General features: G+C 38.9%; 1 protein-coding gene across 2 annotated transcripts; it reads left to right on the forward strand.

The window, feature by feature from the left end:
* The first annotated feature begins 6,336 nt into the window (after positions 1–6,336).
* On the forward strand, positions 6,337–8,784 carry LOC113191332 (olfactory receptor 51I2-like). 2 transcript variants are annotated; one of them, XM_026401040.2, is made up of 2 exons: positions 6,337–7,257; positions 8,764–8,784. In XM_026401040.2, the coding sequence occupies exons 1-2, from the start codon at positions 6,337–6,339 to the stop codon at positions 8,782–8,784; spliced, it is 942 nt and encodes a 313-aa protein (XP_026256825.2). The 2 variants fall into 2 exon arrangements, with proteins under 2 accessions (XP_026256825.2, XP_026256824.2); XM_026401039.2 differs by lacking the exon at positions 8,764–8,784 and having other exon boundaries at positions 6,337–7,281.
* Positions 8,785–13,246: the final 4,462 nt, after the last annotated feature.

A 13,246-nucleotide genomic window follows, 5' to 3' on the forward strand; every position in this document is an offset into this window, starting at 1 on the left:
ACATGCTACAATTGTGAACAAACAGGACATTTTAAAAGGAATTGCCCCATAGGAGGAGGGTTTAACAAAACTAGGTATCAAAGGAGTAGAATACCAGGTATTTGCCCATGATGCCGTAGAGGGAGACATTGGGCTAATGATTGCTGTTCTCAAACCACCATAGAGGGTATTCCATTATCAAAAAACGAACAAGGACCAAGTGTTTATCCACGATATCGTGGAGATAGGCATCGGGCTCCATTGCCAAAAAATGGAGAGGGGGGCCCAATGCTCCGGGGCCCAAAACCACAAATATACGGAGCACAGGAGGAACCCAGCAACCCCATCAGGGTAGTGCCCAGGACACATTGTCCATCAGATCCCTCATCAGACAAACCAGAGGGAGCGCAGGGTTGGACATCTGCGCCTCCGCCAGATCAGTACTAACTCCAGAGATGGGAGTTCAAATCATTCCCACAGGGGTGAAAGGACCTCTTCCCAAAGGAACAGTAGGCTTATTATTGGGACGTAGCTCTTCTACTCTAAAAGGACTTATGATAAGTCCTGGGGTAATTGATCCCGATTATGAAGGTGAAATAAAAATCATAGCCAGTTCTCCAAAGGGTATATCAGTAATTTCACCAGGAGATAGAATAGCACAGTTACTAATACTACCAAGCCTACATGATAAATTTTCCAGTCGTGCTGTAGAAAGAGGTTCCAAGGAATTAGGCTCCACAGGTGTAGATTGGGCTATGTTTTCTTTAAATTTAGATTCTCACCCCATGCTAAAACTAAATATTCAAGGACATGAATTTAATGGGCTACTGGATACAGGTGAAGACCTTAGCATCATCTCTTGTCAAGAATGGCCAAAACATTGGCCATTACAACAAGCCACTCAAATGCTTCGAGGCCTAGGAGTGGTGACTAATCCCCATAGAAATGCAATGGTATTAGATTGGAAGGATCCTGAAGGATGTGAAGGAACTATACAGCCATATGTATTGGATCATCTTCCCATAAATTTATGGGGACAAGATGTCCTAGATCAATTAGGTTTAACATTAACAAATAACATCAATCAAAATGCACCCACTATTATGGCTAGACAAGGTTTTAGGAAAGGAAAAAGATTAGAAAAACAAGAACAAGGTATGGCAGCACCAATACAAATAGATCAAGGAACAGACAGACATGGGTTGGATTTTCAGAAAGGGCCACTGAGACAATAAAAATTACTTGGAAATCAGAAAGACCAGTATGGGTTCCTCAGTGGCCTCCGACTAAAGAAAAGATACAAGCAGCCCATGATCTGGTCAAAAAACAATTGGCGGAAGGACATACACAACCTTCTGTATCTCCCCATAATGCTCCAATTTTTGTCATCAAAAAGAAATCTGGTAAATGGAGATTATTGCAAGATTTAAGAGCCATTAATAATGAGATGGTTATTATGGGACCTGCTCAATCGGGGATTCCTCAATTGTCTGCTTTGCCAAAAACTTGGTATGTTTTAGTTATAGATATTAAAGATTGTTTTTTTTTCAATTCCAATTCATCCTGAGGATAGTCCACGTTTTGCATTTACTATTCCTGCACTGAATCATGAAGGTCCTGATCAGAGATATGGCCGCTGTGAGCCAATCATCAGCTGCCAGTCTGAAGGGCGGGGAAACAGCCCAATGAACATCACTGCAGAGGAGCCAATCAGCTAGATGTTGCTGGGGTCGCTGTGATCCAATCATCAGCCGGCACTCCGGCATGAAGGGAGCCCATCAAAAATCCAGAAGAAGTATCAACCGTAACATGCAAATATTTTATTTTTCCAAATTCTGGCAAGTGTGTGACGTCCATCTGCCAAATATGGTTAGGTATCAATCCTCTAGGATTGATTCCAAGATTAACTTGTGGTAAAAAGGTCACACAATTTTGACATTGTTTTATTATTTGTCTAGCTTGTTCCTTAGTTATTTTAAAATGCTTTTGTAAAGTATTAGCATTGACATGGAACCTTTTATGAAAATTTATAGCTTCTTCTAGTGTAGAGAAAATATGTATGTTATGTGTAGTTTTATCTGCTAAATCATTGCCAAACTAAGGGCTCCAGGCAATCCTGTATGTGCCCTGATATGTCCTATAAAGAATGGATCTTTTCTGTCCCAGTAGACTTTGTATAGTGAAAAACAAAGAGAAGGGGAAATCCTACCAGCATCTTCAAGGGATACTATAGCATTAACTATATACTGATTATCGGAAAATAAATTAAATACAGAATCTTTAAACATCACAAAAGCTTATAATACTGCATTAAGCTCTACCTTTTGAGCTGATTGTTTGGGTACTAAAAATGTAAAAGTTTGATCAGGTGTAACTATTGTTGCTGTACCATTATTTGACCCATCAGTGAATATATTTGGAGCATTCATGATAGGTGTTTTTCTTGTCATTTTTTGAAAAATTACAGGATGCAATGACCAAAAAGACAATGAAGGATTAGATGATAAGTGGTTATCAAATGAAACATTAGATTTGCACATGATTATTGCCCAAGTATTTAACTAATTAGCTAATTCATCAATTTGATTCATAGTATATAGAGTAATAATGTCATTGGGAGAAATTCCAAACACTCCCTTTGCTGCTTTTATTCCTTTGAGTATTACTTGTCCTACAGCCTCAGGGTACCTAGTAAGAATAGTGTTAGGAGAATAAGATAAATGTATCCATAATAATGGAACTTCTTGCCAAAATACTCCTGTAGGAATATTTTTTGTTGGTAGTACAATAAATAATAAAGGCAAACTTATATCAATTCTATCCAAATGCATATTTTCCATATATGTTTCAATGATTTTTAATGCCTTTCTTGCTTCAGGCGTTAACATTTGGGGTGAATTTGGATCTGATGGACCTTTTAGGATATCAAATAAAGGTCCCAATTCTCCTGTTGGTATACCTAGATAAGGCCTTATCCAATTTATGTCTCCTAATAACTTTTGAAAGTCGTTAAGTGATTTGAGTTGATCTACTTGTATTTGAATTTTTGGTGGATGGACGTCATACACGCCAAACAAAACAGCTCCTCAGGAAAAAAACCTCAGAGCCCAACTGCCACCACCGGCTTCCCACAAGCCTCTCACCCCCACACCAGCCTCTCCACCTCCCTCCATCCTCCTGCTCTTGAGGCCGATTGGCTGGGTCGCATGGGCGGAGCCAAAGAAGTCCCCCAATGAGCAGCTCTGTGGTCTGAAAGGGCAGGGAAACAGCCCAATGAGCATCACTGCAGAGGAGCCAATCAATAAGCTATGGGTAAGAAAGTCAAACTAGTCCTCTTGTTGATTTACTAAATAAATTCTTTCTGGGCCTCAGCTCTAGAAAATGAGGAGTTGAATAATTTTAATCACTAACTAAGTTTGGTCTTAATTTATTTGAAACTTCTAATGGGGAGAAATGACAGGACACAGAGAAGTCATTACCTCAACATTTTTCATTCTCCCTATAGCTCCAGCTATCTCTTTAAATCCCTGAGCTTATCAGACCCAGGGGACTCTTAAGAGGACTTTATAGTACTGAGAACAGGAAGCTGATGAGGCAGGAATTAGGGCTAATTCTCTCCCCAGATCTATCACATCAACCCTAAAGAGGTAAGGAAGTACTTCAGCTCTTTCATCGTGGACATCCTCATGCACATCATTCAAATCATAAATCATCAGAAGTGTAAAAATTTCATGTGAGTAGGCTGTTTGTGATTTTACAGATTTTTTTTCATACATCTCACTTCTATCCTTATACTCATACTCCATATTCATTGTTACCTGAAACCCCACTGTCCTAGCCTAACTCTACACCTTTGCCTTGTGGGTCCCAATATGCATAGATCTAGCTCATTTATGAGCTTAGAGGCATGTGTGCCAGCAATACCACTGTGCAGGGCTTATTCTGCAGCTTTACACTGTGGGTCCTTCCTGGGATGCATAGAAGTGGCTTAGAAGTACATTTAAGCTTTTGCTTGGCATGAGTGTATAAGTTATGATTAACTCATACTTCAATGGTCTCATGAAGAGTAGATAAAAAACTGATTTCAAAGAAGAGAGCCTTTGATGGGAAAACTGAAAGTAGGAAGATTAGTTTGGAGACTGCACCAGGAAATCTCAGCCCCTAAAATTTCTTCTTTGCTATTTTCTCAGTTGCCATTTATTCAGTATTACTCGTTTGTTGGACCAAGGACCTGAATATGCACTTTAAATGTTTCACTGTGTATTACTTTTTCTATTTTATAAGTGTGAAAATAAGCAAGGAGGAGGTTAATTAAATTCACAGCTGGGACATGGCAAAGGTGAGAAAAAACTTGGTTTTAGATGTTAGGGGAGTTATTTTATTTATCTGAAAACTATTATACTAGAAATAGGTTTACATAGCAATCAGCAATAGATAATAATGCCTTCCTCTTAAAAAGTTTATTTGATAAATATGTTTAAAAATTAACACTGGAATTGGTCATTCCAGAATTCTACTTCAGGGTTGTCTATACCATTATCCTTATCTATGCATTGAGGATAAAATGAGAAGAAATACAGACAATTATGGGAGCTTTCAACTTATTAAGAGAGAAAGATACTATACAGACAATCAAATACATTTCACTCTAATTTTAAAGTATGATCAAAGCAGAACATAAAATATATATGTAAGCATATATAACAAGGAATGCAAGAATGAGAAGAAATAAATGATTAGCATAGTTTGCAAATAACAAGTTTCTGAAAATGCTGCTGCTCTTGCTATTTGCCATGACACTGATTTGCATTCTTATTTGAATATTTACTTCAAAAAGAGGGAAGCCAATGAAAGATTTTCAGCAGGAAAGTAACATTATTTTATTATTACTTGTAAACAATTAATTTGTTTGTTTTGTGCAGAATGGATTCAAGAGAGGCTTGGCCTTAACACAGGTGGTCAGTAAGAAAGGCTGTGCCAATATCCTGTTTTGAAGATGCAGAGATGAGTGTCCTTTGGAAGTGAGATGGATACAAGAAGTTAGGTGTAAGTATGTATTAGAAAAGTGAATAATAGATTAATTATATCTCTGCATAGGAGAGGGTGAGAGAAGTCAATGAGACTTTCTATGTTTTATGAGGTGCAGCATGTGGATTGACGGATAAGGAATTAAATGAGATGACAAATATTGAAGAGGGTCAAGTATGATAACAGAAAGTAAAACTTTCCCTATTTTTTTGTTGGAGATACCAATGAGTTTTTACAATTTTTAGACAGTGATGAATAAAATTCAAAGCTAGAGGAAATGCCTGGAATAGAGACATAAATTTGGGATCATTGATATACAAATTAATACTAAGGAGTACATTATGAGTTAAAAATAACTTTGGGAATGTTACTTGTGAAAGAGAGAATAGAAATGAGTGATTACCAGAAGGGTAAGAGAGGGTAATGAGTTTGTTATTGTTGTTGTTTCCTAATATTATAGCTCTTGAGATTGATTTTCAGTGAACACGGAGTTGGGGGGAATGGAACATATTTGAATATTGATAGCAGTATTAAAAAACCTATTTTTTTTAACATTGGTTACCTATTGGAATTGACTGGAGGATGAAAAAGACAACCAGAACAATAACCTGATTCCTCAGTTCTCTCTACAGAGTGTCATTTAATTGGTATGGGTGTGGTAGGGACATAGAGTTTTTAAAAAGCTACTCAAGTAAATCTAACATATATTAAGATTTGAGAATCTATGATCTAAAGAGAGAAAGAATGTGAGAACACATAGGACAGAAACACCAGGAGCAATCAGCAGTGGAGGGGTGAGTGATAGATTCCTGGTGGATGAGTGGGAGGCTCAAGCAACAAAAAGAAGATGAGGACCTGGAGTGATGCTGGTGTGCAGGAAGGAGAGGAGAGGTGGCTGAGAGGATGCAAGAAAGAGCAGGCGCCATTATGTGCTGAGTTTTAAGACACATTGTACCTCATTTATTGAAGAATTTTATAGTTAGGAACCAGTGGAAAGAAAAAGAAAAATAATTCTCCATCACTAGGGAAAAAATAGATCCTCTGTATAGAACACAGACACAGGGAGAATGGGGGATAATGCCCCCAAAGGAGATTAGGATGTCTTTGGATAACAAGTTGGAGTCCATGGCATATCTGGGGGTACTGCAGACAGTTGAGGGTCTGAAGTACATTCTGCTCTTTTCCAACTTTCCCTCCATCTTTGATATTGGAGTTGAGTCATTGTCACTTATTTCCCAAGATACAGACTACTTATGATCTTCACTTCTTGCACTGTCTGTCCTCACTTCCTTATGGTTTTATTTCCCTCAAGGGCATTCAGAAACTACGATGAGAAGTTTGGGGAATAACCTCTCAAGTACCACCAGCTTCACACTCATGGGCTTCCCAGAGTTGGAAAGCCTGGAGCACTGGCTGGCCGCCCTCCTCCTGCTGCTTTATGCTGTCTCCATCCTAGGCAACTCCCTGATTCTCTTCATCATCAAGGAGGAACAGAGCTTGCACCAGCCAATGTACTACTTCCTGTCCCTTCTGTCTGTCACTGACTTGGGGGTGTCCTTTTCTACTCTGCCCACTGTCCTGGCTTCTATGTGTTTTCATGCCCTAGAGACTGCTTTTGATGCCTGCCTGGCCCAAATGTTCTTCATTCATTTTTTATCTTGGACAGAATCTGGGATTCTGTTGGCCATGAGTTTTGACCGCTATGTGGCCATCTGTAACCCCTTGCGCTATTCCTCAGTGCTCACTGATGCCCGTGTAGCCTACATAGGCATATCCATCATCATCCGCAGCTTTTGCATGCTGCTTCCACCTCCTCTCCTCCTGAAAAGGTTGCCTTTCTGTAAGGCCAATGTCCTGATCCACCCATTCTGCTTGCACCCTGACATGATCCGCCTGCCCTGTGGAGATACCACCATCAACAGTATGTATGGTGTCTTTGTCGTCATTGCTGCCTTTGGTGTAGATTCAGTGCTCATACTTCTCTCCTATGTGCTCATTTTGCACTCTGTGTTGGCCATTGCCTCCAAGGAAGAGAGGCTCAAGACACTTAACACATGTGTAGCACATGTCTGTGCTGTGCTCATCTTCTATATACCCATGCTTTGTGTGTCAATGGTCCATCGATTTGGGAAGCATGCCCCTGAGTATGTGCCCAAGTTTATGTCCTTGATCTATCTTTTTGTTCCTCCAATGCTGAACCCAATTATCTATTCTATCAAGACTAAGGAAATTCGCAAGAGGCTACACAAGATGCTTTTTGGACCAAAGCTCTGATCAGAAAGAAATGTTATGGAAAATCATGCATGTTAAATATTCTTGCTATTGTTTATGCTTGGGTGTAGCAGGTTAGTCCTTTGGAGTCTTTCAATCTCCTTCTAGACATGGAGTGACAGTTGGGTTTCTGGCATTAGTTTTCTGGTGTATTCTGCTACAGCCCGTAACTCAAAACATCAGGCTGCCCTACTTTACTTTAAATTTCACAGTTGCATCAAATACCTTTTCAACATGAAAGAGAGTTTTGTAATAGATCTTATGCTTTCTAGTGAATCTCAAAAAATAATGGTACATATCCATTATGCAATATACATATTTGAATATGCCATCATGAATGTCTTATTTGTATAAAGCATCTATAAAAACATTAAATAACAGGAAGACAGAACAGTAGATTAGTGGAAAGGGAGGAACAGGAGGGAGGAGGTAAGAAAAAAAGAAAGTACTGGGGACTTAAATGAATATTATTATATTTCATGTAGATGAGAATATGTCAAAATGAACCCCAGTATTATGTTTATTTATAATGTACTAAAATACTTTAAAAATAGTGTCATACATATATACCGTGTTTATTTATAATTGGGGATTATGTGACTTGAGATCATAGGTATTACTCAATAATTGTTAAAAGAATAATAGTTTTGAATATATTTAAACTTTAAAATTAAAGACACAATAATGACTTTTTAAACCAAATTTACATTTTTGAAATATGAGTACTCCTACGGACTATAGAATGGAACACATTCTTGTCACATTTACATAAACATAATCTACATGAATCCTGAAATTTAGAAATTTTGAATAAGGAAAAAATATTTTACAAAAGAGATATAAGCTGTCATCTCTCAGGTACGAGCAGAGGGACGATTCAGTTTTCTCTGGGGAGTTAAATAGCACACTAAATGGAAAGCAATAGATGTTGGTGATCAGTGGAGGACAAGTCCCTGAGATGGCAATGCAGCTTGGTTCCACAGTCGGCTGCAACATGGGCTCCTATCCTAGGTTGAGCAGCCCAGCTCAGAGATTTCAGCATATTCTGGTTCAGAAAGGAGAGCATCTGAAGGATGTCAGGAAATTCACAGAGAATAGCAGCCATGGAAAGGGATGAACCCTCTGCAATTCATACCAAGGAAACAGTCCAGACCACACAGGCTGGTGAACCCTTGGCAGAAGTGAGCACAGTGACGTGGGGTTTTCACTGGACAGTGGACAGACCAAGGCAAAACTCAACCCTGAGGGATAATTGAGAAAAGTAGAATTGGGGTAAAAGGTTAATTTTTCATAGATTTTGCTTTACTTTTTTCCCCCTCTCATAAGAACATCAAGTAAGTTTTGAAAAAAAAATCTATATGGACCACATAATAAAAACAAGAACTAAAATGAAGTATGCACTTGAATTTGCAATAGATACCTCTTGAATTTCATATTAGGCAACCAAGACAGAAAAATCACACAAAATTAGAATTTACAGATGACATCTTTAACAAAACCCAGTAATAGGAAATCCTAGGGATACTGTTCCCATTTGGAGAGGACTAAATTCCAACAAAACGTTTGATATATGGCTCTTAGACTGATTGGTAAGAATGGAACAAACCTTAAAGTCTCTAAGAGCTCACAGATAGGAGAGGATCTAGAAGTGTGGTCATAGTCCTAAGCACTGGAGAATCTCAGAAATATCCAGAAAACGAACCCTTCCGATAGGATAGAGCTTCACCCTGAAGGAAACCACATACACAAATAAGTGTATAGGCAAAGGGCAAAGAAGGCTCTGATGATGTAGGGGAAAGAGCTTAGAAGAAGCAGATACAGGAACTGCTACCACAACCCAACACAGTTCTCAAGCTGAGGGCACAACTTGGAAGCAATCTGTAGGGTTCAAGGCTGGAAACAGGAGAGGGCAGAACATCTCCCAGAGCAGACTCAGCTCTGACATACAGAGGTGGCCTCAGAGATGGGTGCTACTCAGAGGCAGGTGCTGTTTGCACAACTACAGAGGTAAAGTAACAGCAAAGTCACTGAGAGAACTATTCTGCCATCCCCTTCCCCTCCAGGCCATCCTCCCAGTGATCCTGGAATATCTTCATGATTTATATATTAGGATTAAAAATAGAAAGAAAATAATCAATACACAGTTATGAACAAAAATGAAAGAAGAATGTCAAGGACAGATGAATCACATCCCTCAAAGTCATGGTGACAACGAATATCTCCTTTCTTATTAAAAAAAAAAAATTGATGGTCTGGGGTCATAGTTCAGTTGGTAGAATACTTGCCCCACATGCATAGGCCCTAGGTTCAATTCTCAGCACTACCCCCTCTCCCCAAAATTGGGTCTTTATATTCTACCATTTCAGGATCTGTATCTGAAATCAGAACCATATTGCTGAGTCCAGTATTTTTTAGGCTTTTGAAAAATTTCAACTCTGTCTCAACTACGTAATTGAGAAGTCAGGGCACAGGGATGTGAAGGGTAAGGACTTGTGTAACATTGAAAGATATTTCTACCATCTATAAAAACATATACATATTTTGTTTTGCTGCTGCCTTATAAATATGTACAAAATCCCTAATTTAAAGATTTGTTAAATGAATGTTTTTCTTTTTGAGATAAATTAAATTTGTTCAATTTGGTAAAATAATACTTTCCATAGTGTATTAACTTCCTTTGGGTAGAAGAGGAGTATACTTTACCACCAGAATTACCACTACTCCCCCAATAAAAGCCTCCACACTGTTTAGCTGGAGTGTATTAAGGGCAGTGACCACTATCTCTGCTAAAAGGAATGAAGACTGAAAAGCACCTCAGGGCGAATTCCCTGATCAACATTGCTGGCAGTAAAAGATGTAACAGCAAGGATGTCTCACATCCAGCTCTGCTTTTTGAATTTCTATAATGGAGAATTGTTTGTCATCTAAGTCTGCCATGTACCAGTTCTTTGGGTGAGTGACATATGTCTCTAAAGGGTTATGGGAACTCTTAGCTGGGAATTGTATTTTACATTTGAAGAGTGTTGGAGACATGTGTGAATTTCAATGAAATATCAAATATTCAGGTGTTGTCAATAGACATCAGAATTACATATGTACCAATCAGATTAATGAACTGAATTAAATAATTACACAATGGATAATTTATTTCTTTAGTTTTTTTTTCACATGCATTTGATGAACTAATCTTCCTAAAAAGAAAAAAAAAAGACTGTATGTTATAAATATGAGCAAAAACCAATCTTTTCTACTGTTAGTAAGGCAAAACTATGAAACAAAATTTTGGTTTCTGATATTCATGTCCATTTGGTGATTGTTTAATATTCTTCTTCCCCTGAAGAGGGTCATTCCTGGGCAGTGACTCTTTCCTCACTGTTGGTGTTCAGGAAGATTGTTAGAGTCTGTAAACAAGTCTGGATGGCGGTGGCAAAATGCCAGAGGGAGTGGTTTGTGAAATAACAAAATCGAGCCATTAAGTGTGGAGATTCCTTATTGGTTGACTGCTGTATCTATTTTATGTTAATTAGATAAGCTGTGTGGAATGTATATATACCACTTCTGTCCTACAATAAAGGGCTCCTACTCCTGCTGTATCAACATACACAAGTTGTTCTTCACCACCCCCCATCCCCCCTCCTCCGTTATTTTGTTGCAGACGGACTGAGGCAGAAGATGATGATTCACAAGGTAACTGCTGACTTCATGAGTTATTTTTTTTTTTTGAAGAAACATGAAAGCATTTAGGAGCAGATCCTCTGTTAAGCTTTCTGGAGGTCATGGGTTGCATGCTCTATGTACAAGCAGCAACCACAGATCCCTTATCTGAGAAAGAAGTAAAAAAACTTAGGACTCCAAGTCCTTTGGGTTCATAGTAAATGTGTCCAGGTGACAATGATAATGAGGTAGTGTCTATTCTCCTTATGAGGACTGCCCTTGCTGTACATAACCTCACTGAGAAGATAAACTCTCTGAGGCTGACTTTTAATTACTGCTTTGTAAAACCAGGGCTGAGTAGAGATCACTTCTTATCTAACTGAACTGTAGGCTGGAGTAGCAAAGTCACCTTTCTTAGCCAAGCTGATCAGACCTGGAAATTAGTTCATTGGAGTGACACAAGACCTCTTTGAGGTATTCAGAAGATGAGCCTGATGGTCAGCTATACCTAAGGGCCTGAACATTAATCTCTTCTTTCAATAACTACTTTTTGAAGATGGTCCCACTTCCTAGGTCCACACTAATTAATTGGCTAAATCCTAAGCAAATGGATTTGTATTTTTTCATTTTTTATTATATTCTACTTAGTTAGCCCTTCTGTAAATCTTACCTACGGGACACATGGATTAAATGTCTTTTTCTACCCTAAATTCTTCCACCTTGTTTGTCTTCTCTATCTCTTCTTCAGTTCACCAGAGGTCATGCTGGAGGGTGATCCTTGACTCATTACAGGGACATGCTTTTACCACTCAGATACTATCTTTTGTTTTCCCATAAACCTCAAGCTATCCCCTCACAAGCTTAGCTAAAGTGTTCAATATTTCATTTTCTTAAGTTAAAGGTAAACATAAGGGACCTCCAAAAATATAAGAGTTTTCTTTCGCCTATTTTTTTTCTGGGCCCAAATTAGATATTTTGTTACTTTAATAGGGAAGAATGTTGAGTTTTTAAAAAAGCATGTAAAATAAAAAGAAGTGGAAGAGTTCCTATTCAAGATAAAAACCAGGGCTTAGCTTAGTCTGTTTAGGATTACAGCTGCAGGAGCAGTCCTAGGTTTTTCTTTTGCCTTTTAGGAGAATGAAAACCTTAAAAGATGTCTTTTCTCATAGACCCTGAAAACCAGTAGTGCTTCAACAGATGATGGGAAAAGCATAGATAAATAAAGTGGAAAGGTGTGGGAAGCCATTCTCCCACGTGATTTGAGTTACCTCCCTGGCTGGGTGAGAGGCACTTAGACAACTGTGTCAGAGCCTTCCCCACCCTGTCCCAGGTGCGAGGGCTTGTCTGTGTGGAGGTGTGCCTGGCCACTGACCTGAAGACCAATCACTGACCCTGACCTTGGAATGCTGCCCCCCTCGACCTTCATTGGATGGGATTTTCCCTTGAAATTTTTGTTCCCCAATAAAAGCTCACTCCCTGGCGTTCTCTCTCCCCCTCCCCCTCCCCCTCTCTCTCCCCCTCTCTCCCCCTCTCCCTCTCCCCCTCCCTCCCTCCCTCCCCCCTCCCCCCTCCCCCCTCTCTCTCCCCCTCCCTCCCTCCCCTCTCTCTCTCCTCTCTCCTCTTTCTCTCCTCATCTCTCTGTCTCTCTCGCCTCTTGTGTAAACGTCACCACTGAATTAGGTGGGAGCTAGGAGAAGCTGTCTGCAGAGCTGGGCACTAAAGGTAACGAGAATATGTCTCTTTAATTTTAAAACTAACTAGTTGATTTCTATGCTTCAAACCTCTTTTATGAAGCTCACGTGCTGGTTGCGCGGCAGAGAAAGGAACCATGTGCTATTTTTGGTGGCATGTGTGTTCCTCCTTCTTGTCTTTTCTCCTGTTTTACCATCTGGTTTTAAGGTCAAGCTTATGTTCAAAAGAATGTCTCTCCTGCTGCCCATGGTGCAGCAGCCAATGGGTATTTGTCCTAATTTCCTATTTTAGCCCCCTCAAGCCTTGTCCTTCACATTGTGTATTCATTTAAAACCTAAATCTCATGTTCATTAAAATAATTAAGTTTTGATGTTGAAATAGGAACTTCTTATATAAATCAGAAAGGTTATTATTTAAGTTGAATGAAGACCATATATTACCCCAAATCAATAAATATCTTAATTATTTTCCATTTGAAATCATGCTGAAATTTTTTTATTATTAAAAAATTTAATAGATGTAATTTTTTGTGTGTCGTTTTAGGTTTATAGAAAACTTGCAAAGAAACTACCCCTCACACAATAGTTTTCTGTATTGTTATCATTTTATATTAATGTGGTAC

Source organism: Urocitellus parryii, chromosome 4, assembly GCF_045843805.1.
Source record: "Urocitellus parryii isolate mUroPar1 chromosome 4, mUroPar1.hap1, whole genome shotgun sequence".
Classification (NCBI taxonomy): Eukaryota; Metazoa; Chordata; class Mammalia; order Rodentia; family Sciuridae; genus Urocitellus; species Urocitellus parryii.

Bases quoted from the DNA above. Each gene is read 5' to 3' on its own strand.
- LOC113191332 (XM_026401039.2), top strand. From the start codon at position 6,337: ATGAGAAGTTTGGGGAATAACCTCTCAAGTACCACCAGCTTCACACTC.